General features: G+C 41.6%; 4 protein-coding genes across 7 annotated transcripts; 2 read left to right on the forward strand and 2 right to left on the reverse strand.

Moving 5' to 3' along the window:
• Positions 1-17: 17 nt before the first annotated feature.
• Positions 18-3,625, forward strand: LOC109859083 (zinc finger protein 2-like). Of its 3 annotated transcripts, none has more exons than XM_020436971.1 (3): positions 18-522; positions 953-1,295; positions 1,386-3,625. In XM_020436971.1, the coding sequence occupies exons 2-3, from the start codon at positions 996-998 to the stop codon at positions 3,390-3,392; spliced, it is 2,307 nt and encodes a 768-aa protein (XP_020292560.1). In that variant the 5' UTR covers positions 18-522; positions 953-995; the 3' UTR covers positions 3,393-3,625. The 3 variants fall into 3 exon arrangements, with proteins under 3 accessions (XP_020292560.1, XP_020292578.1, XP_020292569.1); XM_020436989.1 differs by having other exon boundaries at positions 1,440-3,625; XM_020436980.1 differs by lacking the exon at positions 18-522 and adding an exon at positions 624-877.
• Positions 3,626-5,741: 2,116 nt separating this feature from the next.
• LOC109860043 (myb-like protein X) lies at positions 5,742-8,683 on the reverse strand. Its single transcript, XM_020438894.1, has 5 exons — positions 8,300-8,683; positions 6,843-8,192; positions 6,571-6,762; positions 6,257-6,441; positions 5,742-6,095 (listed from the first exon to the last, which is right to left on the reverse strand). The coding sequence occupies exons 2-5, from the start codon at positions 8,181-8,183 to the stop codon at positions 5,855-5,857; spliced, it is 1,959 nt and encodes a 652-aa protein (XP_020294483.1). The 5' UTR covers positions 8,184-8,192; positions 8,300-8,683; the 3' UTR covers positions 5,742-5,854.
• A 98-nt stretch (positions 8,684-8,781) lies between these two features.
• On the forward strand, positions 8,782-9,789 carry LOC109860061 (BLOC-1-related complex subunit 7). Of its 2 annotated transcripts, XM_020438920.1 has the most exons (3): positions 8,782-8,821; positions 8,896-9,089; positions 9,199-9,789. In XM_020438920.1, the coding sequence occupies exons 2-3, from the start codon at positions 8,952-8,954 to the stop codon at positions 9,376-9,378; spliced, it is 318 nt and encodes a 105-aa protein (XP_020294509.1). In that variant the 5' UTR covers positions 8,782-8,821; positions 8,896-8,951; the 3' UTR covers positions 9,379-9,789. The 2 variants fall into 2 exon arrangements, with proteins under 2 accessions (XP_020294509.1, XP_020294502.1); XM_020438913.1 differs by having other exon boundaries at positions 8,800-9,089.
• Positions 9,790-9,888: 99 nt separating this feature from the next.
• LOC109860054 (ubiquitin thioesterase otubain-like) lies at positions 9,889-11,648 on the reverse strand. The gene is made up of 5 exons (XM_020438905.1): positions 11,502-11,648; positions 11,369-11,421; positions 10,769-11,068; positions 10,474-10,677; positions 9,889-10,387 (listed from the first exon to the last, which is right to left on the reverse strand). The coding sequence occupies exons 1-5, from the start codon at positions 11,542-11,544 to the stop codon at positions 10,190-10,192; spliced, it is 798 nt and encodes a 265-aa protein (XP_020294494.1). The 5' UTR covers positions 11,545-11,648; the 3' UTR covers positions 9,889-10,189.
• Between the last annotated feature and the right edge of the window lie 14,114 nt (positions 11,649-25,762).

Here is a 25,762-nt window from a genome sequence, read left to right on the forward strand (position 1 = left end):
AGTTCATAAACGCGACCGACCAATTGCGGATCTGATGCCAGCTTGAATAATTGATCAACAAACACGTACTTTCCGTCTCTGTTACACGCTTGTCGGAAGATAAATTTACGACATGCGACAGTTAGTCAATTAATCGAACACATTCGCACGAACACACGCACGCGTTACATACGATCGACCCTTCTTTGTATTGACCCACCCACACTCGCTCCCCCGGGACGAGCGTTCGTCTTCAGAGTGCTCTCAACTTTCGCGGTCGATCGTTGTCGGGAGGAGGGACAAAGAGACCGATTCGAGAGATAGATCCCGATATCGTCCCGCGGTCGACGTGCCGGATCGTCAGGAATCGCCGAGTCCGTTCCCGCGACTCGTTTGCGGGAGACGAGGGACGAGGGAGAGCTTCGAGATAAAAGCGCCCGGAAGTGCGATTCGGCGGGGACGGGGACCTGCCAGTGTCCGATCCGGTCTGCGTCGTTCGTCCGGGCGTCGAGAAGGCAGCATCGGCATTAACAACATCGCATGGTACGAACACGACGTGGTGCGAGGTTGAGAACCGCTCGGTTTTATATGTTAATATCTTCTTATCTCCCCCGATGCGCCGAAAATACCTTGCGTAACGAGAGATAACGCGACGTATCTCGTGTCATATGGCCGCGCTCGATCGGATAATTCGATCCGATAGCTCGGTTTTACGTCATGAGTCGCATCGGATCGTTTGTTTTCTCGCGTCCGAGACGGCGATATTTTATTTTTTATTTTTTTTTTTTTATATCGTGTAGAATTTCGCTGACGCACATGTGCGCAACATTGCCGCGTAACATATTGCGGCAATGTTAACACTGGCTTTATCGAGCGAACTTCCCGTATCTTTGTATACGTGCGGATTGACTTGTATATATGTTACATGATTGCAATTTGCAGTCCGTGTTTACTCTGATATGTTGTTCCGCAGATAACAACTCGGGACAAGTGAATGTCTCATCAACGACCGAACGATGACTTCGGACTATTTTGGCTTGCCCATTAACATGGACAGGGTGTGCAGAATCTGTCTGACCGAGAGCGCCAATCTGTCGCCCATCTTTTCTCAGGAAGTGAACGACCTGGCGGATCTTTCGCACAAGATACAAGTATGCGGCTCCATCGAGATAAACGAACAGGACGGATTGCCTACTCTGATATGCAGCAGTTGCGTCTACAAGGCTAATGTCGCGCACGATTTCAGACAGCAGTGCCAACACTCGGACGCGAGACTGCGCATGTATTATAACAAGCCCGCAAAATATAACATCACGGTAAATATTGTTATTACATGTTGTCCATGTTGATATTTCGTCAATAAAAATTGACGAGATACACGCGCAGCTTCAATGTCAATGTTTCAGGATTCTTGTACACAAACAGACTCACAAACCAAATTTGTGCTGTTCGCGAAACAGGAACAGCAGCACTCTCGGCACGATTATTTTGTCAACAAGGAAGATTTGTCAATAGTCAATACCTGTGCGAATCCGCAAGAGTACATTGAGCCTACCGATACGTTTTCCAGAGACAACGTCAGTTTGAACACCAATCAGATTCCCAATTTGCCGGACAAACTGTTCATGTGTTCCATCGGGTTCGAGGGAAACAAGGAGGAAGAGGGAAAAGATTCTTGCATGCCGGAAGGTAACGTCCAAATGGAGATAATGCAAGAAGATGTGCAAGACACGTCCAACATAATTTACAAAGCGACGAGTCTACAAACCAAGAGCGACGAAGCCATGGAAGTGAGTCAGTGTATGGAGAAGAGTACCACGGAAGAGCAATTTGTCAATTTGCCGAGTGATAACGCGATAGAGGAGGAAAACGTTCCGCAGGAGGACGTTCCGCAAAAACGAACGTCCACGAGGAAAGCGAAACTGTCCAAAACGTACAGCGATGAGGATAACATAGACGACGATTATTTCGAGCCGAGTAGCGACAGTCGGGATTCGGTGGATTCGAAGTTCAAGTGCAAGGTTTGCTTGAAGCAATACGCTACACTGAAGGGTCTGAAGAAGCACGCGTTGGTCCACGAAAAGAAGTACAAATGTAATGTTTGCTGTAAGATGTTCTACAAGCAGGAGAACATGGAGAAGCATCAGAAGATACACGCGTCGAAGCCGCACGCGTGTCAGCTCTGTCACGCGTCTTTCTCCAAGCCTCAGACTCTCGTGAGGCATCTGAAGTCCCACACGGACAAGGTGAACGACATGATCAAGCAGATCAACACGAACGAGCGGAGGGATAGCAAGGAGCCGAAAAAAGAGCCCAAGCTCGAAGACGACAGCGAAGATGACGTGAGACCTGCGAACGAAACGGAGGAGTTCGAAGCCGCGCCCGAGATGTTCAAGTGCGATACTTGCAATCAATACTGTTCTTCGTCGAAGAACTTGAAGAGACACGCTCTCTTGCACGGCGAGAAGAGGTACTCTTGCACCGTGTGTAACAAGTGGTTTTACAGACCGGACACGTTGAAGAAACACGCGGAGAAGCACGGGCACGGATTGCTCGACAATCTGGCGGACAACAACAAGATGTACGACGACTCGGACGACGAGATGCCGAGCAACAACACGGCGGAACCCGCGCCGGAGAACGAGAACATCAAGAAGGAAGAGAGCGACGAGGACGGGACCGGTGAGTACAAGTGCCAGCACTGCGACAAGGTCATGGCCACGAAGAAGGGTCTGCGACGACACGTGTCGTTGCACAAACCGAAGGCCGAGCCGGTGACCTGCGAGATCTGCAGAAAGGTCTGCGCGAGCCAGGCGCGTCTCGTGCTCCATCAGAGAACGCACAAGCCGAAGGAGAAGGTGCCGCGCGAGTATCTGTGCCACATCTGCAGCAAGGTGTATCCGAGCAACTCGTCGCTCACGTATCACATGCGCACGCACACCGGCGTCAAGCCGCACGTGTGCACAACGTGCAACAGCGGATTCACGACCACGACGAGTCTGGCGAATCACATAAGAATTCACACGGGCGACAAACCGTTCGTCTGCCACGTGTGCAGCGCCGCGTTCGCCGTGAGCTCGGCGTTCCGCAGACACCTGACTCGACACACCGGCGAGGCGAATTACGTGTGTCCCACCTGCAACAAGGCCTTCAAGCGACTCAGCACGCTGAAGGAGCACACGTACACGCATTCCGGCGAGAAGCCGTACGTGTGCAAGACGTGCAGCGCCGCTTACAGCCACAGCGGCAGCCTGTTCGCTCATCAGAAACGCTGTCGCGCCCAGTACGGCGAGATGATCGTCGAGGATCAAAATCATCATCACATACAGCATCCGGTCAGTCACATTCACATGAATATGAATCCCGTGAACAACCCTGCCCGGCCGCTCACCGTGTTAAGTCCGACGTACTAACTGATCCGCGGATCGGAGTGTGAAAACGTCACGAACTCGCGGTGTTAACGTCTGAATATTGCGCGCGAACTGCTGCCACGGTTGCGCGGGCGCGGCATGCAATAATTACGCGGATGAGAATTGTTCAAAGGTCGATGAATTTCAAGAATTTGGCAATACGAGAAGTGCGACTTCAAATCGACATACTTTAAGCCTCTTCCTCGTGAGGACTTTTTTTTTTTTTTTTTTTTATGTGAAGTAGAAGATTTATCAAAAAAAGACAAATGGCAACCGTAGCAGTACTTCGTACATAAGTTGAAAATATATCACAGCGAGAAAATATATACCTATTATTTGTAAATATATATGAGCAGACTTTTTTACAATAAAGAGAAGCACGTTCTTCTTGGATTCTCCACTCGAAGGAGTTTTTGCTTTTAGAAAAACACACACGCGACGAGCGCGCAATTAGCGCGATGTAATTGCGAATTAAAGTACATAATCACGCATTGACAAAGAGCGTTTTCCAAATATATAATAGAATAATAAAAATTGCCATCTCGCATTGAGAAGCAGCGGATTATTTTTTTATCGTTCGACGTCGTGATCATATCGACGCCGCGCCATATATATCAACATATGTAAATATTCATACACACGTATATATATATATATTTTTGTATAACATTCGTACACATACATAATCCTATTATATACATATACATACTACACGATATTGCTGGAGTTTGCGTATTTTAGAGAGAAAAAACAAATCGACATTTTCTAGAATGTTTTAATAATACGAAAAATTTCAATTTCAAATTTTACAACTATTTAAGGATTTGAATTTCTTAAAGTACCGCTTGATGGAAGTAGTGTTGATACACGCAGTACTAATGATAACAGAAATGTAATACCAGACACGCAACGTTTGAGCTGTGATTATATTCATAACTCGGTAAAGAGATTGACGTTTTTTCTTTACACACACGCGCGCGCGCGCGAGCGTATATACACATTCGAAAAATAATCGGCATATAAATTATTTAAACGCCAAAGTATATACATCATAGAAAAGACATATTTGCATTGTAGTGCAGTTGCAAATTTACTTAAAAAAAAACAAAAAAAAACAAAAAAAAACTATTATGCAAGAAATACATACATTATTAAGATGCATATTATGACGTAACAGTTAATCATATTGATTTTTCAACTCTTTGTTTAATAGATCGTATCGTAAAGCGCGTTTTACAGAGCCACTGACTTCAGCATTCGCGCGCCCCACTTCCTCTCGTTTAAATTTATCGTTTTATTACGATCTCGAGCTGCTGTCGTCTCTGAACTCGAGTGCCATAAATCGTTTACCAGGAGTAAACAAATTGCGAAACGCGAGAGGAACGGGGAGGAGAGCGTGATCGCCAGAAATCGGTGCCCGAAAAAATGCCAACTCTGAATTATATACATAGGCGAGACTGATTTATACCACTTATTTAGATATTTAGCCAATATATATATAAAGCTTGTAAATCTATTACTACATTTTTTAATGATTTAAGTTTTAGTATTTTAGTGGCTGACCTAGTATTATATCACTTTTATTTTATATTTTTTTAATTATTACTTTAAAAGTAGTATATTATTTTATCCGTAAATCTTGTCATAATATGGATCTCTCTCCATTTGTTTTCAATGCTATGTTTCCAAGCCTCTTAATTTAATTAAGAGAGAATTACTTTCATCACGCTCGTCATTTCCAACGTCGCGGGAGAAGAAATGGACAAGCAAACAAATTATCCGGACGTGAGAACGGAAAAATAATGAAATTGAACATGTAACCAGATGGCAAGTACTTCGTATTGTTTCATTTTAGTACAAAAAAGTTTGTCGAATACTTGTATCATATAGGCTTAAAAATGTATTAGGCTCTCCATATCTCTACTATATAGAAACAATAATTTGTAGTGCCATTTGGACAAATAGAATTTTCGTAATGAAATTGATTATTATTATCTATGCTTGCGCAAAAACCCTAATTTAAAAACGAAATGTATAGTTTTAAAACAAAATTGTACGCAAAATCTAGAAGATTTGATAGATTATGCAAAATTTCTCTCTCTCGTATAAAAAGAAATGAACAGTCTTAAAATGGATTTACCGTTTCTTAATTCCTGAAAGCATGCACAGCAGGTAAGCAAAAAAAAAGAATACAGATCTATTATCTTCGAAGTATGTGTATTACACAAATTACACAAATAAAAAAATTTTATCTCATAATGCTATATATATATTTATAAGTATTTCGTATATGAACATAAAACTATATATATATATATATATATCACGAGTAGTAATTTTCTGACAATAATAAATAATATCTTTTTACACTTTATAGTCGGTTTTGATTTTCTTACTTTTTCAGTTCAAATAGATTCTTTTCTCTTCGACTTCATGTGTTTGTTCTACTTTCATCCTTTTCTGTTTTACTTGACGAAATCTTTCCTATCTTCATTCTCGTCTTCACTTTCACTTGATGTATCGTCTTCCTTCTTTCTCTTCTTCTTCTTCTTCTTCTTTTTCTTCTTCAGTATTCGGTAACGCCGATAAATAGAGTGTCTTGTTCTTTTCAGAACTTTGGCCAAGTCAGAATACTTGTGACTTGGGTCCAGTGACGGATTGTTTTCCAAGTGTTCGAGTATCATTTGGTCTTCAGCAGGTGTGTACCTGATAATTTTAATTTTTAAGTATTAAGTATGTTGGCTTCTGGTATGTGTATATTTTTTGTAAAGCAATATATTTATAAAAATAACATTTTGTTTCTCACTACAGTTGTAGTTCAACAACAGTTGTAGTTGCATGCGAAATAAGTTCATGTCACACATTACCTTGAGTGCAGAGTTGGTCCGTATAGAGTCTTATATCTATGATAAACACTGTACAAACTTCTATTTGGAAGGCCATCGGCTAAGAATTGTACAAACTTTCTTCTTTCTTTGTGACTACGTATGTTCAACAGTTTGTTGTTGCTTCTCAACTCTAGAAACGGCCTTTTCACATTCCAATTGTGTAGCTGTTTCGGAATGTTTGTGTAAAATAATTTGTGAGCAAGTTTTACACACATTTTTAAATACAAATAGACAAACAAAAAGTTGAATTTCATTTTCAGCGATATGTATTGAAAAATATACCTGACACATACTTCACAAAATGCAGCCCAGTTTTTGACGATGATTTTATCCTCATCATGAGAGTACGCGCCCTTTTTGAGTGGTGCTATTTTTTCGAACTCCCTTACTTGACTCGGTGTGGGTAAATGTGATCCTGCACGTGTCTCGATTTCATGCTGCGGCGGCACTGTGTGCCTGAGTTTCACCGACAAATGATACAATTTCTGTAACAAAATTCATTCATATTTTAAGTTTAAGCTTAAAATTAAATTTTTTTTTAAATTAAATTAAGCGACATTATTACCATCGCTTCTTCCCGAGGAAGCTTCTCTTTCAGCGCAATTTCTCGCGCTAAATACGTTACATCGCTACAAAAGGATTTGTCCTCAATAAGCTCGTCGTCGTCGTCGTCGTCGTCGTTGTCGTCGTTGTCGTTGTCGTTGTCGTTGTCGTTGTCGTTGTCGTCGTCGTCGTCGTCGTTGTCCTCGGATATATTTAACTCTTCTTCGTATTTAATTGTACTGTTGTTCTTATACATATTTAATTCATCTTTACTTCTTTTGTCTCCAATTTCACTGCTTACAGATTTATCCGCATCAGCATAGTTACTCATATCCATTTCCTTCGTATTATTTTTCTTTTCCACTTCTATTTTCACAATTTTATCTTTCTCCTTTCCCACTTTCTTGATAATATTTTCTTTTTCCATTTTTTTCTCCCCATCACCTTCCTTTCTCTCTTTCGTTACGCTATCGTCTTTATTTTCCTCATTCTCCACATCGCTCTCCTTCTCCGTTTTTACTTTTACACTGCTCTCTTTCTCCTTCCTTACTTTTTTGATAATATTTTCTTTTTCCATTTTTTTCTCCACATAATCTTTTTTTCTCTTTTTCGTTGCGCTATCTTCTTTATTTTCCTCATTCTCCGCATCACTCTCCTTCTCCATTTTTACTTTTATACTACTATCGTTCTCCTTGTTATTCATTTCACTTTCCTCCTCTGCTATTTTCTTTGTGTGTGTATCGCGTTTTGTCTTTTTTATTTTATACTCCTTTTCTGACGTTTTCTTTGCATTGTCCTCTTCCGTCTCTTGCTCTATATCATCTCTTTCCAACTTTCTTTTTGCGCTCTTTTTCTTCTGTAACTTCTGTACTTGAACATCATTGTCTTTTATTTTTACATTAATATTTTCTTCCGTTGCTTCATTATTTACATCATTTTTCTCCTCCACTTGTTTTGCATCATGTTTCCTCTTTTTCTCCTTAATTGTATATTGCTTCTCTAGTTTAATTACATTACATGGATTTTTAATTACATCGTCTTCTTTCGTCTCTTTCTGTACATCATCTTTTCCCAACTTTCTTTTCGCGCTATTTTTCTTTCTTATCTCTACATTATCTTCTACATTATCCTCTACATTATCTTCTTTCTCCGTTTTTATTTTCACATTAGTATTTTTTTTTTTTTTTGTATCATTCACATCGTTGTTCTCTACTATTTTGATTTTACAAACTTCTTTCTCTCTCATTGCCAATTTTTTCATTTTATCTGTCTTCTCCGCTTCTTCCTCATCTTCAATCTTTATTTTCTTTATCTTTTCTTTCTTCTTTTTCTTCAGATTATTCGTGTAATTGTCTATCTCCATTCTGTGTTTCTAATATATCAATTTTAATTTCACTATTTAAAATTTACGTTTTCTTCTAAAATACTATAAAAACCTTTAAAAAAAAAAAAGCTATAAAATCTTAAAACCAAATTAACCTTAAAAAATCAGAAGTATTCCTGCCGTTAAAATTTTAACAATTTATCTTCGGCAGACAGCACACACTGCGTGACCAATTTACATTCAAACATAAGAACTTTGTGTCACTTTTGACATATGACTTCTAATTTTTCAAAAATCTTTATTTTTTTCTCGAGTTTTAATTAAAAAACTACCTCTCGATAACACCCCCGCAAAACATTACTTAGGTTATGTTTTTTCTAACGGCACAAGTGCGTGTATATACAAGGCGTGTTTTCAGATCGATTTAAAGAGCCGTTCTCAGTCTTCTTTTTGATTCGAGTAACTTTCCTCGTGCGTTCTGTTCCGATTGGTTTAAATTTCAATCCGTAATCTGGCTTTAACGATTCGCAGCGCTATACCGTAGATACGAGCGTACTACCGCACGTCATTCAATAGTGCAAGCAGATCGGAGCGAATGGTTTTTTTTTTTTTTTTTAGGTTAGGTTAGACGCGGTTGATCGATTAAAAGAGAGAGAGAGAGATCTTCAAAGTATCAAGTTAGAGAATGAAATAATTTTTATCGGAAGCACGTTAATCGACAGAACACACAGAGTATACAGTCCATTTATAGGCCTGGATAACTTCAAGAGCAAAACTTATCCCACAATTAATGAGAAACAATACAACATGGCCTCAGCATCGAGCACAAGTGCGCGCAGCCTGTTCGTTGAGTCAAAGATGAGATTGGCGGATAGAGTGCAAGTCAATGTAAACAATATCGCCTCTCTCGCCAGGCAGATACAACGGGGCTCAAAGAGCAGTGATGTAATGTACTTCTTTGTTTCTTTAATTTCGATCGCTGCTGCGGCCGCGATCGGCCCGTTAATTTCTACACACGCGTAGCATATTTTCCCATCGTCATTTTCCTCTCCAGATCTTGATGCACGCGGCGAGAAACTTCGCGCAACAGGAACACGGTTTGGAAATGATGGAGAGCAACTTGAAGAAACTATCACTCATCGCCACTCACTTGGAATATCAGATGGACGCGATTGACAAAAGTTCAGCGATGCTCGAAGAGGTCACCGAGCAAGTGAGATCGATGCAACGATAACGTATTGATGAGACGTACGTATAAAATGTGTGTTTTACATGAGATTTCTTTACACGGATTGTCTCCGCAGGATTTATTTATTCAAATCAATGTGTACGATATAAATTGTTATGTTGCAAATTGTGTTGTGTAACTAGATATTATTAAAGTTTAAAATACATATTTGTGTTTACAATTTGTAATGCAATAAGTTTACTTGCGATATTCGATTTAAACAGAACTCTCTCTTTCTGCACTGTCAAGTGTAATAAAAAGTTTAAATATTGTGACTCTGTGTAAGATCGCTGTAAGTTTTCTGTGATACATTTGTACAAAGAGAAAGAAAATCACGTTTATCATATAACAGCAAACAATATTTATTCCTCTTAGATTTAATCAACAAATGTTCAATAAAGTGTTTTTTTTTTATGATCTTCCCTCTCCTTGTTTTATCATTTGTCCTCTGAACTGATGGTGTATTCGATGTGATAATTTTTTTTTTCTAGGAAAAGAGGAAAGATGTAAAAATATACACGCGTTTGCGCGAATTCTGCCATTTATTCCAACAAGTTAGGGTTTTTGTAACATTTGACAGAACATAGATGCATTTGTGGATAGTTGTCTTTGGGAATTTTCAAACACACGCACTTGAGGGATCAGCTTTTTTAGTGTTTAAATATAATATATTACATATTACATTATGTAAATAACAAAAGAAAACAAACAATTAAGCCACGATTGAAAACAGAGTTACAGTAAAATTTGGTCACAGAAATCGCATTTTTTATATTAACTGTTTGTATTAGAAAAACTCTGTTTAACATCAAATTTATCAGGGATAAAGGATATCGTAATGACCGGGACGATATAATAAATGCACAGCTGGTATGGCACCTTCAGGGAAGTCATGAGCAGTGACTTCAGTTCCCGCACCCCTGTCCATATAACGAACTCTAACACCGGTTCCTAAAGCGCTACTCATTGCTATAATATGAATATGATCGGACTCTTTATACATTGGTTCAACCTCCTGTGAACAAAAACTATGTTTAGACAAATATATTGTGCGCACAAAAAATTGTCACGTATGTAAATGACGAAAAAGTGTTTGCGAACCTGATGGCAGAACTCTATGATGGTTCGTTCTCCTTCGATAAAATGTTGATAAAAGTCGGCGTCGCGTTGTAACTGACCAGATGTGATTAATCTAAGATACACAACAACGTAATCGGAATAACCTTGTTCATTGAACAACTTATGCAATTCCATATAACTGGATTCTGTGTCGCTGCCACCCACTTTGTCAATTACTTCCATGAACTGTGCAACAACACAAATTTGTTCAGAATCAAAATCTCTTTGCCAAAATTTTGCAAAATGGTTAAAATTGCGAGAAACGTATAAACGTTACCGTATCGTGAAAATCTTCGACTGTAAATTGAGGAAAACCTAGAGCTACAAGATTATCCTTGCTTTTTAAAGCTAAATCACGAAACTTGTCGTATTCCTCCTTATTTCCAATTAATTTTTCCAAGTAAGCATAACTAAATGCTCTGAAGAAACAGTTGCCATCAGGTCTCGTTCTCCTGATATAAGAATACTTCTGAGCCAAGGTTTTGGCTTTTGAAAGGTATATGTCGTCCTCCCCATATTCTTGCTCTAAGCTCTTCAGCGGTTCCTTCTCGCCGACTAACGCTATAGACTCCGAGATCTAAAATATAAAACAAGTTTTTCCTCAAAAGAAAATTCTGATGACTCATCTGTCTTGGTAACGGGAAGTATATTTTTACTTTACTCAAAGACACAATTATTTCTAAATATATTTAATAAAATAAACTTTTTATATAAGAAAGAAAAGTAATCTTTTGAGAGAAGATTAATCTTCAGAATTTACGATTTTATATTTTCGATCGCACGTAAATTAAAGAAAACCTGATTGTTCTCTAATTGACTTTTCCAAAAAAAAAAAAAAACACTTCGAAATACACATGGCACAAAAGTGTATATTAACCTCTTTCTCGATACGTCTCTGTTGTTGAAGTATCAACTCATCCTGGTTAACTTCTGTAAAAAAAAAATAGGACGAAATGAAACAACGAAACACTGGACACAAATATTCGCAATGATAAATCAAGCCACGAGACCTGTGTTCTCTACAGAATGATCTTTTAGCGACTTATCTCCCATATCTCAAATGATTTTTGTTAAATTTCACGACGCCCGTTCTAAAGTCACCTCGAGTTGTCAATCGTAAACAAAAGCCCGATGTCTGCGTGTCAGGTTGATGGTCGGTCGGTCGGCTGGTGCCGCAATGGCGAACGAAGAACATCTAGCGGGCATTTGTCCAAGTGCCAAGACGCGTTTGATAGAGAAAATATATATTTGCAGAACGTGATATTTATGCGATAAACAATTTTTTTATGTTCTTTGCAAAAGTTTCTTTTTGTTTAACATTTTACACGCGTATGACAAAGAAAGATACTCTCGTATTATGTAATCATTTCAAACGTCATTTTCAATTTTGGCGCCAAATCACATGCCGCAATGTTGCAGGGACATTCGACGCGTTCGACGAAGTCTGGTGAGGTTTTCTGATGGACGTCTTGCTCGGTCGCCGACAGATGGCGTCAGCGATCAACTTTTTGCCGGTGGCGTCGCGGTTTCAAAAGTGCACCGATCGACAAGAGACACGGGAAATGCGGAGAACCGAAGAGATTTGATTTTGATTAACTCAATCAACCGATTATTTCCGTTGGAAATGGCCGGATTCGCATTGGTATGTGTGTTTGCTACTTATATTACTCCGACGATTCATTAATTATTCGCGCGCAACATCGATTATTGAATCGCTTGCAATTAATTTTCGCGGGCGCGAGTTTTTCCGCGTTAAACACACGTCGATATACATCGAATGTCGCGAGCGAACCTTTGCGAACTCGAGCCTTCTTTTCGCAACAATTTTCTCGCAGATTACAAATTTCCTCGTTGTTTCGTAATGAAACCGCGAAGGGACCGTGAGTCGCGAATAATTAAGGATTATATCCTGGGAGCGTGACGTGGCAGATAATTAGCTGCAGGTATATTCGCCCAGGAGAGCATCGGTCTACGCTAATCCGTCTCGTATACCAGCTTGCGATCGCGTCCGCAATCGTGTTGTTCTTCCGGTCTGGTGAACAGTCTCGATTCCACGCGCGACACCGAGTTACAGTCCCCCTTTCCCCTCTCGCCCCGCAATTGCCACATCCGGTTTGATACCGCGCTTACGGAAAATTTAATTCCCAACAATTGTACTATCATCAATAATTTGATGTTAACCGCTTTTATCATCAACACACGGGCTTTATAGTAATTTTCTATTATTTTGCGCATCCGCACGTTGCCATCGTGCGCGTTTCAAATTGTTCTTTTTTATTTTTGTTAAACTTAATTATTTTGTTAAATTTAAGATTATCGCAACAATTTTTTTGTTCGCAAAAGGTGCAGCAACAATTTCTCTCCCAACGTCCAAGCGAATGGTATCTTTGAGTTTTGATTGTTTTTGTTATTTACCACCGCGTGCGCTTTTCTTTTGGTCGTGCCGCGCACATCCTACGGCAGTGGTCCTACGGATGCGCGGAATTTTTTTTCGAGCGAAACCGAGCGAAACCGTCGGGAGACGCTCTCTCCTCCGCTCGACGGGAGGGGGTGAGGAGGAAGCGATACGAGGATGAGAGATCGTTCTCTCCTGTGGACACTCCATTCGCGAGTGTGGAATTAAATTGCGAACAGATGCTCAGAAATCACCCGCTCGCCTATTCGCACGCGCTTGTTTTTTATTGTGTCCTCCCCTGTCTCCTCCCTACGTTAAGCTTCTCACCCGCGCGCGCTCTCCCGGGAAGCTAAAAGCGGTTTAAAGCGCCGTTCTGATTAGCGACCGGCCGTGGACAAAGCCGCGTGCGGAGGAGAGAGAGAGAGAGAGACACACTATTTTTCCGGATTAATAGCCAAGGTTTTTTTTTGCGTTTCATACCTACCTGCGGGCTCGCTGTATCTCGTCCCGGCCGCGTCCCTTCCAGGAAGAACGCCGGGAATTTCGGCGATTAAGCGCGACTATCGTTCCTCCTCGTTACATATCTCATTTCATTTGCATGCAAACAAGCGGCGTAAACTGCAAATTTTGTCGGTTAAGAGGAAACCTTTGTTTAAACTCTTTGATTTAATTTTTTCTCCCGGAGCGGAGAAGAAAGCGCGCGCCGTCTGCGATGAAGCACGCGAATTAAACTATTAGAGAAACAAAACCGGTAAAAGGTTTCTCTCTTCTTCTCCTCCCCTCTCCCAAACGCTGGATGCACAGAGATATATATTTTTTAACATGTAAATTAATTACCGGATCTTTGTACGAACAGCGAGAAATTAAATGTGAACTTTATTTTACGCGAAGGCGCGCAATTGTTCTAATGCGCTCCGCGCGTAGAATTCCGCCGCGTTTCGTTTTTGTGCTCACATAATTAAACGTCACGGGAGTGAGGAGGGGCGAGGGGAGGAGAGAAACAAACGAAAGATCGAATGAAGTCGCGAAGTATATTTCTGTGAATGCGGGACGTATCGGATGCCATTAACGCGCACACACGCGTAGCGCGGTGTAGCTATTGTTACGATAAGCGTAGAGCAAGTAAACGCCGAGGCCCGGCCACACGCCATTGTTTTCGCGGTATCTAACGAATGGTTAATTACCGTGCGGCGCGCGGCCACGCAGGAATGCGTTATTGTTTGCAAGTACTGAAAAGGATGCAACCGAGACAGACCGGCCGATCCGGGGGATATATATGGCGAATGAGAGAGAGAGAGAAAGAGACAGAGAGAGAAAGGGGAAAGAGGAAGGAACAAAGGAGGAAGGAACGGACGGAAATAAGAACGAAATGCTTTGGAAATTTCAGCGAAAGCGGAGGAGGTCGAAGCGCGAATGAAAGAAAGCGAAAGAAGAAACACGCACGGAACAGAGAATCTCTCTCTTTCTCTTCCTCTCTCCTTCCCACTCTCTCTCTCTCTCTCGGTTCAGCCTCGTTTCCCGGCTCATTAGCCTCAAAATGGCGTCTAATCTGATTCACGCGGCTCCTTGCTACGGTTCGCGGAACACGACAGAGGAGATCTTCGATTACTTTCGGGTGACGGTAGCTGCTTCGCCGCTCTCTTACACCGCGTCGGGAAAAGATGCGCGGGGAGAACGACCGCGTTGCTCTATATACAGAACAGTCTGATCGAACGAATTATCGGGCCAATTGTGAACTCCTCGCTCCCACACATCTCTTATCCGGAGCAACGGAAATACTATTTGCGGTGCGTGTTGGATTTTCACTCGATCAATTCGTGAGGAGAAAACCGGATCGGGATAAAAGATGTATCCTGAAAAGAGAGTGTTTCGTCACGTGTAATGCTCTTTGTGAACTTCTCTTTGCGAATTCGCACACGTCTGACGTAACTCGCGCGGCCGATTAACCGTCCGCGTGTCCGACCGTCACGCGGGGAGTTTCCACTCGCCGGCAATCAGTGAAACGCCCTCGTCAATGGTCGGACGCGGAAAATTTAATTTGATACAATTCGCGCGCGATACACGTTTTTTTTTCAATGCGTAAAAACAGAACAAAACAAAACAAAAATTTTCATCCGCTGATCATGTTTGCGGGTTGGTCGATAAATCTCGAAGATACGTTCCGCGAAAATCTAAAGATTCGCAGTCAAGCACGTTCGCATTATTGTTCTTCCTTTATGACATTTCCCTTCATGGATAATTCCGCACGTTCGCGGCCTTTTCTCCGCTCGCTCGTTTTTTATTTTTTCTTCTTTTCTTTTTTTTTTTTTGCGAGTTTTATCCACTTGGAAGAAACGAGCGCCGCAAGATGGATATAGAGATCTCTCGCTAATTGAATCGTCGTCGCCAGAAGAAATAGCTACTTGCGCACACAGAATTGGATTTTCCGATCATTAAGTAGACCGGCTCTTTTGTTTCTTTTTCTTGTCGAGTTTTGTTAGCACAGCGCGAGAGAGAATGCTTCGTTCTTTCGAATTTCACGAAAATCAATCGCGCCGCGCAACTTCGATAACAAACCCCGAAAACCACTCCGAAATCTCAGAATTTTACAACGCGCTCGACGTGTTAAAAATATATTCGCTCTTATATAATAATTCAAAGTATTTTTATCTTAAAAAGTATATTTTCTACGATCTCTATTTTTACGAATCTCTTTTATTAGAAAGAGAGAGAATGATCGCGTTGGGATGCACAGCTTCTCGCGCGATCGAGAAATTAACGAATAACGATAAAATTTCGCTGTCGTCATAATTCGGCGGTCGCGCCGAACTCACCTCGCCGCGAAACGTGTATCACCCAACTATTAGTTTCCGCAAACATTATCGGCGAACACGGCCCTAAGCTTATTAAACAAATTTCCCCCGTTATAAACGGGACGACACCATTAAAACCCATCCTCCTTCCTGTGTTCAGCCCTCGCTTATGCACTCCTCGTTTAACTAACGCGCGGTAACAGCCTCTCTCGTGCGAAGTATTAAATATTCGCGAAACGAGGGAGAGAGAACTGGTGCGTGTCGCAAAATTCGTCGTCGATGGTCTTCCATCGAGTGGCGCGCAAAATAAGCGCGTATCTCAATTTACACGCAAAACCGTGTGGAGGAGGAATTTTAAAATGGTCGCGCGATGGAGAGAAAAAATTTGAAAAAATTTGAAAAAAAATAAAAATTTATATATTATGTGATTATATAAACTCAGAAAAAATTGCGACAAGAACATATATATTACTTATCGTAGGCGAACATTCGTGTGTGCAAATCGGTTTATCTTGCGTAATAAAAATTGAGAGATCCTTTTAAACGTTTTTATCGTTTGACTGTGTATAAAACGGTAAGTGTAGCATTTTTTTTGTATTTCACACTCTATTTAAAATCAACGACGATATTATCGATACTGTTTTATCTGTGCCATTTTTTATTGTATATTTTTTATAATATAGTTTTTTTATAATATAATTAATATTTTAACTTTACAGTACAGTATTTATAATTTACATAATTAAAATTAAAATTTTATATCTTGTATATAAATACCGTATGGCTTTTTGGAGACGGAGATTTTCAACGCGAAAAGCGCAATCGTGAAATTCCCGTTGCATCTTTCTCTCTGCTGTCGATGCTCGTCGCGCTAACAATCGCACTGATATCTGTGCCTCAATAAAACAGCTGTATATAATATGATATATACTATGATATATACTATAATATATATAATATGATATAATAAAATAATTTGAAAGATGAATAATATTCTACTTTCGTGTTGTTTCCGATAAGAACTTGAATGATTATTATTTCGAGCTCATTTCGATCTCACAAATTGCTCGCGCGAGCCAACACCTACGATGTTACTGTCGCATGATGATTAATGACGTGGCAAGTGCGGCTGCTACAGTTTATTGGGAACGGCCCATCGATGATGTATGCGGCGTATATTCCTCAAGCATGGGAAATCTTGTTCGCTTTGCTTCCAACAATAACGGCGTCTCGAATCGCGTCTCGTTAATTGCGCGCTTGAAAAACACATTTTGCGATCAGCGACGAAAACACAATTCCTCGACATTTCATATTAAATCTCGTGCAAAAAAAAACAATCGAAAATAGAAGATGACTTTTGTGACACGAACGAGATCTACGTTATTCAGTAAACGTTTACGAGCAATAAACTTTTGATACTTTTTTTTCCGAAAAACTATAAAACAAACTCGGTTCGCAGTCATTTTTTTTTATTAATGTCGGTAGTGATTTTAATACGTGTCTGCCGATAATAAGAGAGTTTTTTCCATTTTGGAGCTCATTAAATATATTATTCCCGTGCAATAAGGAAAGAATTTATTGTTTCTCGTTCGCTGTTTCCAGGCCTAACTTTTTACAGAGCCGTCGCTCCTCTCCTCTCTCTCTCTCTCTCTCTCTCTCTTTTTCTGTTGGAGAACGCTCATTTGAACTTCCGCTCTTTTCTGCATTTTATTATTTTCCCCTCCTCCTCCTTCCGCTCTTTCACCGCGATTTATATTCATCCGAGCGTTGCCGCGCCATTATATTACCCCCCGGTTTGACCGTATCGACTGATTCAATGGGTTTACTCGTGATTAAACTTTGTCAGAAATTGTATGAAACTTCCACAGTTTAATGCATTTTAGTTACTTTTTTCTTTTTCCTATATTTTGTTTTTTTTTTATTTTTTTTTTTTATCTCCAGCAACGTTTATATTTAGCGCTTTTATATATATTTCATTCTCGATATTAAAAATATGAGTTTTAAAAGAAACTCGATCGATCGAGTTCCTTCTGCAGCGAGCAAATTTTTCGTTATTAAATATTCATCGCGAAAAAACATGCGATCGAATTATTAAAACATTTCGACCTGCACGCGCGCGCGCGCGCGTTTGTTCCATTCACGTAAGTTTTGCGCGATTATTTCGAAATCCCGAACACATCGATCTGGTTTTCTTGATGGCGGTGCATATATATCGGGCGAGCGTATGCGCGACGTGTATATGGCGCGGCGCGAGATACACACAGATTGCTCGTGGCACGTGCTCCTGACAGTTTAAGATTATTTACACGTGGCCACACCGAACGCACCCTCCTCTCCCGTCCCGTTCGTATCGAAGCGAGAAAAGACGCGCATAATACAAACCCTTCGCAGAGGCTGGAGTTTCCAGCCCTGCAAACTGACGCACGTAGTACATACGTGATTGCAGGCGTCGTCGTCGAGAAGAAGAATAAACGTCTCTCTTCGCGAGCGCGATAAATTTTTCACTCCGACTCTATTTTCTCCCCCGTGAAATAATTGTACAAACGTTGATCGACGTTGATCAACGATTTTAACGCCTCTCGCGTTCCGAGACTTTTTGTCAAAAAAAAAAAAAAAAAAAAGTCAAAATCAAAAGCGAAAAGAAGAAAAACAAACTTATTAAGAAAGATCGATTTATCGACGTTACTGACCCAGTTTTGCCCTCGTTAAATCACCATGCGCGCAGTAACCCGCTCTCGTATCCTGGGATACGTGCCATATTAAATTCCTCGCCGTGTGGTCATTTTTCTGCAGGCTCGGCGTCATCCGACGATCGGTCCAATCGCTCAAACACGCCGCGCCGACTAAATCGCTCGTGACGCTCGAACTCGAACTACGTACGTACACGAACGGCTTCTATCCACGCATGTGTCGATCGCATCGGGTAAACTCGCGCGCGCGACGTGACAAATGATCTCACCTGCCTGTGGCACTTCTCTAATCCTTTCGGGCGCGGATCCGCTTCGATCCTCCTCTTCCCACCCCACCTCTCGCGCCTTTCCTCTTCCCACCCTTTCTTTTCCTTCCGCCTCGTCGCGAGAATTCATCTCCGCGTAGAGATACGCGTCGCTCTCTTCTCGACCGCGCGCGAGGAAAACTACTTAGGAGTCGCTGATGGAAAGCATTTTTAGCGCACGTCCGCCGCACGCCAGTCCGCGAGATTTATCATTTTCCTGGGAAATGGCGTTGCGTTATCAACGGCGACACACACCGTGCCGCGTGTATGCAACACGCTCCGACGGCGATCGATCATCCGCGCTGAACCTATTCAAGCGTGCGACGGCGTGCGACGAAAATTCGGAAGAAGAAGCGAGAGCGAAGAGAAACGGAGAATTTCCGAAATAAACTTCTTGCACACTCGCGTCGTGTGTGTGCAAGACGATGTTTTCGAGAACGAGATTCTGATTGTTTGAAAGTTAAGGTATTCACGAACGGAACGGAACGAGTCCCCCAAGTTGGCCCGCTCATACCCAAGGGGATAGTGAGATTCATCGCGCGGGAAACTCGGTCGAACGATATATTTTAATAAGGTTGCAACACGGGTGAATTAGGGGCCACTCCTGAGCCATTACAGTCTGACGATCTCTCTGTATGTCGCGTCCCGCTACGTGTTTTTACCTCCGCGCGCGACCGAGGTATATAGTGAGTAAACCTCGTCGGAGAAAGAGAGAGAGAGAGAGAGAGAAACTCCCTCGTTAGCCTCATTAGGCGTCGCTACGTTTCATTAGCGAAGTGGCGACGAGACCGGGTCGACGTTGCCGAAGAAATTTACGACGGTCGCGTTTTGTTCGGGGGAAGACGCGCAACTTCCCTTCCGCTTTCTCGGCTCGCTTTGCGCGCCTCAGGCCGCCGCCGGGGAGAGTATCGTGAGCGGTTCGAGAAAGAGGGAGAGAGAGGGCAAGAGAGTGCGGAGAGCTCGAACAGAGCCTTATCTCTTTGTGTAATATATATTGTACGTATAATATTAACATTGTTAATTTAATAATATTCCGTTGAACAAAAGAAAGAAAAAAAAAACAATTCCGAATTAGCTTCGCGAATTGAGCTGACCCGGAAAATTAAGCGACGAGTGAATTTCTATAGGCGCTTCAATAACTGTCTTAACACGCTATTGATTCAGTACACATTATTGCTGCTAGTGCGGAAGTTCGTGATTGGTACTCAGCGTGTGTTCAACCCCGAGCTCGAGGATCCTTAAACTTTATCGTTATCGCCCGTTTCTGTACAGAAGCACGCAAACTTTCCTTTTATCGACGGTACAGCGAAGTTTGCTCTGCTTCTCCCTGCTACGCCCGATGATTCAATTATTTTTTGGTTTTTAAGTTTTGTGCGCGCTTTTGCCCCCTACTCCTCCTCCCCGCTCCTCCTCTCCCGTTAAAATCCACACCTAGCAAATGTGTTTGCCGTTAATTTTGATGCTCTTATAGAAACGCGCAGCAGTTTTCGGGGGAAACGTACGTAAGTCTCGCCGCGGGAGACTCGTAAAAATGTCTGCTAGTTTTTTTTTGTTTTTTTTTTTTCAGCTTTTCCCTTGAAAGTCGCGGCAAAGTCCGGCGCGCGGAAGTTGGCGCGCAAAATTGTAAAAAGATGTTTCCACTCTTGCACTTAAGTCATTCATTTATTTTTATTTAGTTTTATCTCTCTCTCAACGAAAATAGTCGTCGTGACAATCTTCTTCATTTTACGGTTATTATTATTATTATTATTATTATTATTATTATTATTATTATTATTTCTGTAAGTCTTCAAAAATGCACGAGTTTTCTCTAAATTGACTAAAATCTAAAACTAAAATCTAAAATTAAATATTTTTTCTCAATTAACAAAAATAGAAATTGATCACTTATAAAAGTTATCTTCTCTTATCGATTTACAAAAATAAGAGATGTTCTTAATTTTGCGCATAGAACTGTGTAATAAATTTATTACAATTTCACATATTACAAATTCATTTATAACTGTGCAAATATATAAAAATGTCAAATTACGAAAAAGTTTTTACATGTTAAAAGTTCTGCAGTAAAAATTATACATAACAGACACGTTGTCCGTTATAATCTAAAAGTCTTGATATATTAATCATGATATTTCATCACAAATTAAATTAATCCATAATTCGGATCCGCTAAATTAACGGACGTGACCAGCCCGCGGCACGGCGGAAACCTACTTTTGCAAACAAAACTACAAGACGAGTCGCGTCGGAGCGTTTCGGCCCGCATCGCGCAAGCAATTCCATCGCTAAACCGAACGATCAATCCCGAAATCACCGACGCGAGTAAGTTCAATACGCGCGACCCGCGTCAACCCCTTCCACAACGGGCGGTGTAAACACGCGCGCGTGGTGTCGTCTCCGAGGTGAGTCCGAGGGGAGGAGAATGGGGTTACCCGCGCGCCCCATCTTCCAATCCAAGTGTTTGTGTGTGTGTGTGTGTGTGTGTGTGTGTGTATATGCGCTTATGGCAGAGCGAACTAATTAATCCGCGGCACGATTGCAAGTAAATCGAATGCGGGCCACCGCGTCGAGGGAGGACGCGGCGCGGCGCGGCGCGGAACGCGCGGTTTGCCGGTCGGCTTCCCTCGAAATCCCGGGTAGTTCCGCGCGCTCGTCGAGTTAAATATGCAAATCGAGTTGCACTTATGTCTTGGCCCGCGGAAGTTCCAGGAGCGCGCTCGAAGCGGATGCAAACACTTCCTCTTTCCCCTTCTCGCTGGCTTCTCTTATCCTCCGTGGTGGGTAGGTAGATAGAAAGAGAAGAGAGAGAGAGAGGGAGGCTGGAAAACCGGAAGTACGCGCGGACGCAAGATCCTTCGCGTAATGTTTGCACGATTAAAATCAATTCCTAAAGTCGGGGGCATATCTCAGCCGTCGGTTGTTTGCTCGCTGAATCTTCATTCTCGCGGAGAACACGCGAGTATTTCTATATCTTCCCTCCGTCGGAGATTCTGCGCGATAATTAAATATTACGGATTTTCTGTGCAGTAATTAAAATTAAACCGGTCTGTTTTTTGCGCGACGTAGAATTCCGATATCAAGAGAAAAAAAAAGCGACGATCTTAAAACTTCGTTAATTTTAACACGTTGACTTAAAAATTCTTTTTATCGCTCCTTTGCCTCATTTGTTGTAATAATGATCGTAATAAATTCAATTATCGCGTTCTGATTTGATTTTGAATCGCGCGTTGCGTAAAGCTGTAATCAGAATGCACACGTTTTCATTCTATCGACGCTCCGCGCAAAATTTACAGACGAGGGACGATAACTCGTTCACTTTCGTTACTAACTGCGAGCAAACGAGATTACATGTCTGTTTGCATAATTGGCATGCGCTCGGTAATTGATGGAAAATAAATAGGAACAGGCGTTCGACTTAATTGGAGCTCGACGAAAATGTCGACACTGTTTAATTTTATCTGTCTCTGTGTTCCGGGGGAAATCGCAGTTTTTTTCACACTCCTCATTCATTTCACATTCGCGCTCTCAATTTTAGCTCGTAACGAAACGACATTTTTGTTCGTTGATAAAAAAAATCTCGGATACATCATATATATATATATATATTTTAAACGTGAAAATTATATTTTTACAGAGAGAGATAAGATACTGCTTTATTTGCCGGGCGCTCTGAAAAGTTCTCTCACGCGTAACACAAACAAAGCAAAAAAGCACAAAAATAACCAAAAACTGACAAAAATAATAAACAAAAAAGAAAAATACGAAAAATTAGAATAAAATAAACAAACAAAATACAAATTGAAAAAAAAGAAAGGAAATGACAGAGAGAGAGAGAGACAGAGAAAGAGGGGAGAGGGAGAGTTACTTTGTTACAAATTCACAAATATTCTTAGCTGAGGTTTCCTCTGCAGAGCAGCCGTATCAAGTAAATGATGGCTCAGCCACCTCGGACGCCGAGAGTTGCTATTATTTATTACGTTAGATTGCACTACATCACTGCCACTGTAATTAATTACCGCGTTCTCATTTCGAAATCCCGGTTTGTTATGAAATGCTAATAAACAGCCCGGCGGAGAGTTTGCGCGAGCCTTGGAGTTTCCAATTTGTTCGGTTTTATTCGGAAACGTAAAATTATATCTCATTGTCAGAAAGAGAGAGGAGAATATTTGCATTCGCGGTATAGAAATTTATATAACGAGAAGAATAATCTAAAAAAGACAAATACTTCGGTCGTAATTTTGAGTGAGAAAAAGGAAGATATTTGAAAGTCGCAGTGCGATCTTTGTGTTAAATTGAAATACACGTATATGTTAGGTATGTGTCTACGTGTATTGTATATATATATATACTATATATATGTATACATATTCGATTATCAGCAATCGCGTTATCACTCCGTCCACCTGCGCGACGGCGCTCGTACAAGTTTTTTAAATTGGGAAACTTCGTTTTGTTTTCTATTCGACTTCGCGTCGCCGATGCGCCCGATCGTCGAGAGTCCCATGATATAGAAACCAAGTCCCGTGGCACCCGCGCGTGACTCGATGGCCACCTCCTTTCGCTCTTTCCGCATCCTAGTTTTTCTCGCGCGCGTCAGTTCTGTTTCCTCTTTCATCCCCGTTCTCTCTCTCTCTCTCTCTCGTTTTCCCCGCTCTCTTTCTCTTCCTTCCGGCGACGCTCGAGAATCCTTACGTGCTCTTGGCCGGTCCGAGTGGCCAAGTCCGGTGGGGGGTCTGTCGAGTGGGTTATTTGCTCTCTTTCTGGCGAGAGAACCGTTCCTCGTTTCACCGTTTCTTTCACTCCCCTTCGTTTCCTCTTCTTCGCGGCGCCTCCGCCAACGTCCTTCCTCTCTAAGTAGCAGAAAGAACTTCTTTTATAACTTTCGGATTGCGCGCTGTCCCGTCCATCTCTGTTCCTCTTCCGCCCGTGTGCAGTCCTCGTTTCCACCCTCACCGATTCGGTTTATCCTTCTATCATCAACCGCCCTGCCCTCGGTCTTCTTCGTTTGTGTTTTCGCTTTCTCGTTTTCATCCCCCTCTTTTTTCTTCTTCTCTCTCTTTCTCTTTCGTTCTTTCTCTCTCGCTCCACTTGTTCAACTCTTCTGACGCAATCTCACGTTCCACTTCGTCTCGCTTTCTCTCTCTCTCTCTTTCTCTCTTTCTCTCTCTTGTTTCCAGCGTTGCCCAAACGGCGCTTTCGTGCTCTTTTTTTTCTGGCACACAATCTACCGGAGAGACCCCGGCGTAGTTTTAATTAAATAACGCATTCGCAGCTATGTGTTCGAAATAGCGGCGATCCGTCTTCCTGCGGTTCCCATACGCGCCGCTTGCGCCTCCCGACGCACCCTTGTTGCAACGATTCCGGCGCTCTCCATTCTCTGTCAACGCGTTTTCCTAAGCGACTCGCAGAATCGCTACGCGCAAGTGAGATCTGCGTTTTATCGAAAATAAAATTATTTGTGGATCGAACGTGTCGATCGGAAAAATTGACATTTTTTTTAAGAAAGAGAGCGTTGTAGCGAAAAAAAGAGAGGAGAAAATTATCGCGCGTTATTTATTTATGCATTATTTACATGTGTAATGTACTAACATTATACGAAAATATGGAATATATAATTATTATATATACGCGAGTTATGAGCGTGTCTCAATAAATAAAAACACGCACTCCAAAATTCATCTTTCATCTTCCGAATCAGAAATTCGTTCTGGTTCACACTCTCGCGACCCTTTTCGTCGAAATTTTCTTCTGTTTGCGCGGCAGTCTGATTGGACTCACTGTTCCGTACGTAATTACACTTCGTCACGCTTTCTCTCTCTCTCTCTCGTCTTCCGTTCTTAGTTCTATTCGTTCTCCACTGACGCGTGTTCATACTTGTCTTCGTCAAATGCTTCTCCCTTCATTCCTGCGCGAGAGAGGATTATTGTTAATAATTTCCTCTTGTACTTATCACCCCCGTTCTTTCACCCTCCCTTCGTGCGACAAAGGAGCATAATGCGTAATATAACTGCACGAGTATTTTTTTTTTTTTAAATCTCTGAACTTGTCGGAAATGTAAAAAAAACGATCGGTGTTAAAATTCGTAAATATACTTCTTTAATGTTTACTCAAATTTGTCTGTAAAACACACGAGATTCTAAAATCTGCTAATCTTTCTCAGTCTGATGAAGTCATTCACGCGCGTCCTCGCCTTTCACACAAGCTCCATTCGCGTAAATCACGGAATTTACTCGGCGGAGCTATTTGCAGCCGTATGGCCACTAAAGCTCAAAGTGTCCCACAAAATTATACGTTCGCCGGACGACCTCAAATCAAGACACTGACCCTTACCTCGAGTGTGTCGACACCCGCGTCGCCCGGAGATGTTCGTGCCCTTAAGAACAGCTCGGACCGCGCGTGGGATCGAGGCGAGTTTATGGCGATCGTAAACGTGAGATTTACGCAAGCTGTAAACGCGACCGTGAAGATCCTGCGGCCGAAGATTCTCACAGAATCGGGCTTACACTATGCGCCCCGCGACTACGACGATGTTTCCACAATGGCGGGGACGCTTTCCGCGGCCGAATAGCGTGATGGAACGAGTTACCTACGGTTTCCGGAATTCTTCTATCGACGCAAAGAGAGTCTTTTGAAAAGTCTTTCACGTATCATAAAGATCCCGATGAGAATTGCCGCAATATAAGTTTCCCGGGGATGATGATCGCTTCGCGCAACGTGATTGTACTTGACAATCTTTTGCGCACGGGAAACGAGTTTGCGATTTTACGAGTTCAACGTCTTGGCTGGAACGAAAATGCGAAACGTTTTACGGAGGTTTCACACACAAACAAATAGGAAAAGCTTTCTACTGAAAAAATTAACACGTGCAAATGCACGTACATTCGATGTGATATAGTTTTTATTTTTATTTTTATTTTTTTCTACAATATACTTGTGTAATTTAAACCAATGAGTGAATATAAGGCCTTACGAGCCGTTCTCAAAATGTTGAGCGAGAACTTATACATGTATATATATATGTATACACATGTAACGAATTTACTTGTAAATTTTTACAAGTGAGTTTTTCGAATTGAATTCTCAATTCTT

Source organism: Pseudomyrmex gracilis, unplaced genomic scaffold, assembly GCF_002006095.1.
Source record: "Pseudomyrmex gracilis isolate BER0280 unplaced genomic scaffold, ASM200609v1 scaffold_7, whole genome shotgun sequence".
NCBI lineage: Eukaryota > Metazoa > Arthropoda > Insecta > Hymenoptera > Formicidae > Pseudomyrmex > Pseudomyrmex gracilis.

Excerpts from the sequence above, each read along its gene's own strand:
- LOC109859083 (XM_020436971.1), top strand. The coding sequence starts at position 996 with ATGACTTCGGACTATTTTGGCTTGCCCATTAACATGGACAGGGTGTGC. Across the intron at positions 1,296-1,385 it reads CCGCAAAATATAACATCACG|GATTCTTGTACACAAACAGA; the intron begins GTAAATATTGTT and ends TCAATGTTTCAG.
- LOC109860043 (XM_020438894.1), bottom strand. The coding sequence starts at position 8,183 with ATGGAGATAGACAATTACACGAATAATCTGAAGAAAAAGAAGAAAGAA. Across the intron at positions 6,763-6,842 it reads TTCCTCGGGAAGAAGCGATG|AAATTGTATCATTTGTCGGT; the intron begins GTAATAATGTCG and ends ATTTTGTTACAG. Across the intron at positions 6,442-6,570 it reads ACTGGGCTGCATTTTGTGAA|CTACACAATTGGAATGTGAA; the intron begins GTATGTGTCAGG and ends ATTCCGAAACAG.
- LOC109860054 (XM_020438905.1), bottom strand. The coding sequence starts at position 11,544 with ATGGGAGATAAGTCGCTAAAAGATCATTCTGTAGAGAACACAG. Across the intron at positions 11,422-11,501 it reads TCATTCTGTAGAGAACACAG|AAGTTAACCAGGATGAGTTG; the intron begins GTCTCGTGGCTT and ends TTTTTTTTACAG. Across the intron at positions 10,678-10,768 it reads TCGAAGATTTTCACGATACG|TTCATGGAAGTAATTGACAA; the intron begins GTAACGTTTATA and ends GTTGTTGCACAG.
- LOC109860061 (XM_020438920.1), top strand. The coding sequence starts at position 8,952 with ATGGCCTCAGCATCGAGCACAAGTGCGCGCAGCCTGTTCGTTGAGTCA. Across the intron at positions 9,090-9,198 it reads GGGGCTCAAAGAGCAGTGAT|ATCTTGATGCACGCGGCGAG; the intron begins GTAATGTACTTC and ends TTTCCTCTCCAG.